This window comes from Pelodiscus sinensis, chromosome 1 (genome assembly GCF_052426305.1).
Source record: "Pelodiscus sinensis isolate ZL-2025 chromosome 1, ASM5242630v1, whole genome shotgun sequence".
In the NCBI taxonomy this organism is placed as follows: domain Eukaryota; kingdom Metazoa; phylum Chordata; order Testudines; family Trionychidae; genus Pelodiscus; species Pelodiscus sinensis.
Genome location: NC_143052.1, coordinates 346,929,912 through 346,935,911, shown reverse-complemented (window position 1 = coordinate 346,935,911; position 6,000 = coordinate 346,929,912). Strand labels below are relative to the sequence as shown.

The 6,000-nt window shown below is 56.5% G+C and overlaps 1 protein-coding gene across 6 annotated transcripts in view; it reads left to right on the top strand.

Moving 5' to 3' along the window:
- Positions 1 to 1,016: 1,016 nt before the first annotated feature.
- Positions 1,017 to 6,000, top strand: part of LOC102455075 (beta-arrestin-1) — a 150,653-nt gene continuing 145,669 nt past the window's right edge. For 2 of the 6 annotated variants that reach the window (XM_089775804.1, XM_089775803.1), the window contains exon 1: positions 1,032 to 1,685. In XM_089775804.1, the coding sequence (XP_089631930.1) occupies positions 1,666 to 1,685 (20 nt within the window). In that variant the 5' untranslated portion in view covers positions 1,032 to 1,665. Of the gene's footprint in view, positions 1,686 to 6,000 lie in introns of all 6 variants that reach the window. The other 4 variants (XM_089775805.1, XM_089775806.1, XM_089775800.1 and 1 more) reach the window with 4 other exon arrangements.

Here is a 6,000-nt window from a genome sequence, read left to right as displayed (position 1 = left end):
TGCTTGGGCTTTGGTGTCTTGTGTTCTCTGCCTGCGGCATGGCCCAGTCTCCTGTGGGCTGCAGTCCCTTTGTCTGATGTGGGTGGCTACTGGGCGGCGATACACAGAAGGTCGGACTGGGTGGCTTAGTGGTTCCCCCTCCTCTTTTCCACTGACTCGCAAAGGCATACTGAGCTTGTTCTGGTCAGAAGTGGGCCATCGTGCATCACTGCAGTTTGGAGCTTATCTAACGGACTCATGTGGCTGCATCCACACTCACCAGTCCGTGCTCCCCCCTCGGCCTCCCCAGACCACGAAACAGCTGGGCGTAGTCAGTGAACAAACTGACACCATGGCCGGCTGCTCTCACTGGAAGGGGACGTGACAGGAGTACATTCCAGTGTGGCTCCAGGGAATCTCTGTGCTGCAGCCGAACTAGACCTCAGTGCTGGTTACTGTTAGAATCATAGAATCATAGGACTTGGAAGAGACCTCAGATGGTCATCAAGTCCAGCTTCCTGCCCAAAGCAGGACCAATCCCAACTCAATCAACCCAGCCAGAGATTTGTCAAGCCGGGACTTAAAAACCTCTCGGGATGGAGATTCCACCCCCTCGGGATTCCATCCCAGTGCTTCCCCACCCTCCTAGGGAAATAGTTTCCCCCAATATCCAACCTAGATCTCCCCCACTGAACTTCGCTAAGCACTGAGAGGCCGTGTTCTGCGCTGTCCATGATCCACTCCAGAGGTGGCTGCATTTCAGCTGCAGGGGAGCAATTCCAGTCCCTCTTGTCTGTGAAGCCCTTGCATGCATTGTGCTGGAGGGGTTAATAAGAGGCGGATGGGGGGGTAGTGCAGGGGTGAGACCGGCTGTACGTTGTCCTGCAAGCCAAGCCAATGGCCTGGGATGGTTTCTGCCCAAATCCAGCTGTTTGGCACCAGGAAGAGAAGGGTCACAGAGCGTTTCCAGGAAACGCAAACTCCCCTGCCTGGAGAGCTGCGGCATGGCCAGCTCCCCTGCGTGCACACACTCCGCGGTTCACAGGCCACGGGCAGAGCCAGCCCCCTGCTCTCACGCAGCTCTGGGCAGCCGGAGGGAGATGATGCTGATGCTGATTTCCTGAGCCTGTTACCACACGGGCTGCAGCAGCTGTGCGCGGCTCAGTCCTGAGCTGTGCACGCCTGGAGTAGGAGGCGGTGTTGCTCGGAGCCCGGCGAGGGTGGATCTCTCTCCACGGAGGCAGGAGGGGAAGCTGTCAATGGGAGAGATGGAGCAGCCGTGTCTGCGAGCTACAACCCTCTAAGGGATCCTCTGCGTGTGTGTGTGTGTGTGTCTCCCTGTGCCTGGGATTTGCGCCTGTGCCCTTCATCTCATGGCTGCGTTGACATCCGTGCACCACCGCTGGGTTTGTTCCAGGCTGTGATCTCTACGCACAAAAGCACTTCAGGGCCGGACGGCCACACGCCCAGCAGTCTTGTTGTTATTAAGACACGGAGCCAGGCGACAGCCCGGTGGAGCTCTCTGCATCGTCTGCAGCCGGGGTCTGCGCGCTGGTGCGGTGAGAGCGCGAGTAAGCAATTCCTGCCAGGAGACGACCGCTTCCTCTGGCTCCACATTAACAGCTAGTAATTTTCCACGCCTCTCTGATCCTTCCCTGGCAAGTGGCTGGAAGGGTGGCCTGGGCCATGGGAGACAAAGGAACCAGGTGGGTGAATGTATTTTTTTTTACATGCGGGTTATTCAGCTGCAGACGGTGATGCTTGCGCGTGTGTTATTCGCCTGTTTCCTGGACTGTAGCTGCCCCGGCAGATCCGCCTGCTGGATCCCGGCGTTTTCCCATGCACCGGGAGATGTTTGGGTTTGGAGGGTGAGGGGACTTGTTTTGTGAGCAGAGCAGCAAGGCGGCGTGTGGCGCTGAACGGCCCAGCAGAGCGAACGCAGACTCCAAGCCGTCCGCTCTCGACCGAATGCCCATGAATAGCCCATTTCCAGGGCTCCTCTAGCATCTGCCGCTCACCAGCGTGTGTCGCTTTGTTCGGCCGGAGCGCCGCAGCTCCAGCCTTTGGCAGATGCTACAAGGCGGGCTTGAAAACCCGGACTTTCCCCAGGCGGCGGAAGGGGGGTTTCTCCCTGGCCTGATCCCCCAAGAAGCGTTGGCTGGAGAGGCGGCCTTTTTGCAGGGCGCCCGGGTTGCTCGCGGGGGTTGTGGACGCGCTGGGTCGGTGGCGGGGTGGTCCCGTGGCTGGGGGGCGAGCGGCATTTTCGCTTTGCCTGGACCCGCTCCAGGGCAGCGTGGGCTGCTGAGGGCTCCTGCTGTGCCTCGCTTTCCTTTCGGAGCCAAGCCCCCGCCGGCGGGTAGCCCAGGGGAGCAGGGCGGGCTTCCCGTTGGGTCAGGGGTCGCGCAGCTGCTGGCTAGGGGCTGTGGAAACCGGTTCCGTGAATCACCCGCTTGGCTTGGCCGGGACCCGAAGCAAAGAGGATCCAGGGCTGGTGCCGGGCCACGTTTAGATCCCACGAAATGGCCCAGTTACCGCGGGCAGATGCGCACGGCGGGGTCCCTGCAATTGTCTGGGGCGAAGGCTGGGCGACTGCAGGGCGTGGAGAGGGGCTTTGCCGTCTCCTCTGGGGGGGCTCAGGGCTGCACCGTAGCAGGGTCCCTTCAGGGCAGGGGGGTTAGTGGGAGTGTTAGCTCGCCCCACTCCCAGTTCATGAGAGACGCAGCCTGGCCCGCTGGGCAGAGCAGGGGCGAGCGATGACTCTCTTACAGTAGCATGTGCAGCATTCGCTGGCCTGGCAGCCTCTGTCCGGCGCTGCCCCCCAGGAGGCGAGTACTACTCCTTCGCAAGTGGGGAAACTGAGGCACGGCCGAGCAGTGACTTGCTGCCCGGCGAGTCAGCGCTTTGGTTAGCACGCAGGAGGCCTGGCGCTCAGTCCTGAGCTGAGGGTTTGGCTGGCCAAGCTTCACTCTCGGAGGGGCAGCTCAGATCTCCTCCAGCCCTAGGTTCTGAGTTTTGGGGAGGAGGGGGGAGGTTCCTACTGCAGGGGAGGGATGTGAGCTTTGGGCCCTGCAGTGGGTGTGTGGAGAGTCTCGCAGGGACAGCTATCAGCCCCGGGAAACTCGGACTGCTCTGCTGCTCCCCACTCCATCCCTGAGGCTCCTGGGTGCGGGTGTCAACATCCCCTCCCAGAGCTGGCCCCCCTCCTCCTCCTCAAGCAAGGATGGTCTGATGGCTAGGACGATGGTGTAGGAGTTAGGAGCTGTTAGTTCAATTCATGGCTTTACCGCAGACTCCCTATGTGACTTTGGGTACTGCCCACTCTGTGCCTCAGTTTCCCCACATGCAAAATGTAGATAAGAATCCTCCCTCCCCCCACCCTTGTCTATATACATGGTGAGCTCTATAATAAGGACTGCCTCTTACTATGTGTGTATACAATGGGGTCCTCACCCCTGAGTGCATAGGTTTTAGGAGCTAGGGCAACCAGAAAATGTGGGTACTCTTTCCCTCAGTGGATCATTCTAAATACATACAGTTTGATTCACCCATAGCTAAAAGGCCTGCGTTGTTTTATTTATATCTGAAATGCAGCCACTTCTGGGTTGGGATGTGGCAGCTGATTAACAGCTCACAACAACACTGCCCAGCAGTGTGGGAAAAGAAGAAAACTATCAAATCTTGTGAAAGAGGGCCCTTGGATCAGGCGGACACCCCCTCAAGCCAGGTGGGAGCATGGGTTGAGCACAGACTCAGGAGGGAGAGAGGAGCAGCACTGTGCTCTGATAATGGAGAAGTGAACTGTAAAACATGCATGGCTCTCTCCTCTGGTGACTGTCCCAAAGACAGGAGAAGGGTCTGAATAGCTTAAAAATCTGGCCCTGCTACCATCATCAGCTACGCAAACTAGACGCACTTTGTGGCACACTGCATAGGCAGGCTTGTTGGGGTTTTTAATGGATTTATTCTTTGGATTTTTGTTGCTAACTCTCCCTCAAATTTATTTTCACAATTTCTAACCCCGGGCCCGCCTGTCTTGGGAGTGCAGCTCAGCAGCATTTCCTTGTTAAGAAGTACCACACATTGCACCATTATTTATTGGTATTGTGGTAGCATGTAGGAGGCTCAGGCATGGGCCAAAGCCCGATTGTGCTCGGTGCTTTTATAAATGGTAGAAGGCTCTGAGAGTCGTTCCACTGGGATTACTCCACTGACGAGATGGAGGAGTTAGTTGATGCTACCGAGAAACTGTCAGACTGGATCCCAAAGTTCTGCCTGGGGGAGATTTTCAAGGCACAAATGGAAGTGCCTTTGAAATGTCTCTCCTCTGTGTGTAACATAAAAAGGAGTGGGATGAAGACAGGAGACTCTCCTTTCGCTGTTAGCAGTATAGAGCCTAAGATACACACTGGACCCGTTCTGAGTCCATCCAGCAGAGGGTGTTAGTACGTGCATGGATGCACGTGCATGTGCACACTCAGACACGCACACACACACATACGCACGCACACACTCTGCATAGTGGTGTCTGTTTTCAGGAATTGGAAGAACTCGTTTGCAATGACAAGTATGTGAGCTCTGACAAATTCTTGCAGGTTCCCGTGAGTCAGGAACCCTGCGTGGCATCAAATAGTTTTGTTGCTCTTAACATCTTTGAGGCAGACCTGCAATGCTGCCTCTTGTCACTTTAGGCTGCCTGTGTGTGTATGGACACAAATACCCCTCCCCCTACACACACACGCACATTTCAATGGCATCACCTCCTCCCCTCTCTCGCTGCTTACCCACTACACCAATCTGCACCAACTCCCCCTCCTCTAGCTCCGACCCTCCATCCTCTGCTGCTGGTTCACCTCCTGACAGCCCCAATTGCCAAAGGCATTTGGGAGGGGAGGGGTTCCTGGTTGTGCAGTCACTGAGCTAAGGGTCTGAGCAGGATTTCTCCTCTGACAGGTTTCCCTTTCGCAGGGACTCCCCGTCTGCAGCACTGTGTGCAATTAATAATTTAGACCCCCTGGGTACTTAAGGGACCATCTCTTGCCATGCGTTCCTCAGGCAATGGAGCTCATCTGGTTTGTCTCTGCCGCTGGCGGTCTGCTCCCCTGGAGATCAAAATGGCACAAGGTCTTCTGCCCAGCTGTCCCCCCCTCCACCCTGGAGGGAAAGTGCTATCACACCTAGGGAAACTGAGTCACCGGGGTTATTGGGCTGATAAGAGCCAAACTGCTGCCAGTAGGCATCTTGGTGCACTCTGCCTCTCTCTGCAGCACTGCTCTATGGACCGAATCATTTATGACCCATGTAGAAAATACATCATCTCCTTCCACATCTAGGCAGCTGGGCTGCTTCTGCCCTAATGTAGCTGATACATGCCTGTGCAGGCCAGTCAGGATGGAGTGTCTCTTGTAACCCCTCACACAAGGAGGGGTGGGTGGAAGGGTGCAAACACCTGAGGAATTCAGCAGAGGAGCTCAGCTATGAAAAAATCCAGCCATGCATTTGCAGCTGTCACTATGGTCCCCATCATGGTCCATCTGATTTCTGTGGGGCAAGAGGACTAGAACTTGGATTTTCTTTCCCCCAGTGCTTAAGCTAACGGAGACTCTCCGGTGACCATTTGCAGTATAGGGGGAGTGACGTGCACTTGAGCAGTTCTGATCCCATCCAGTGGGGGGCGGTGGCATTCACTCACATACGCTAGCAGTTCAGGTGGACGGGGCCAGCCGCTGGCCCAAATGGAGCCTTTTAGCGCAGTGTTGCCTGTTGGTTGTACAGAGAGGTATCACTGCCTGTGGGAGACGAGATAATTTCTCCAGATGGGGTCACAGCGCTCCCTGCCCCATTACTGCTGGAGCTGGAGCTGAGGACGGCTGCCTGGGTGGGGCTCACATTCCCCGGGGCAGAGACACCCCCCAGGGGCTGATTCATTCCCACACTGAAATACTAAGTTAGGGCTGCCCTGGGCTCTATTGGGGGTGGGGGGGGGCGGTGCCATAAACAGTGTGAGTGTGTGTGTGTGTGTGT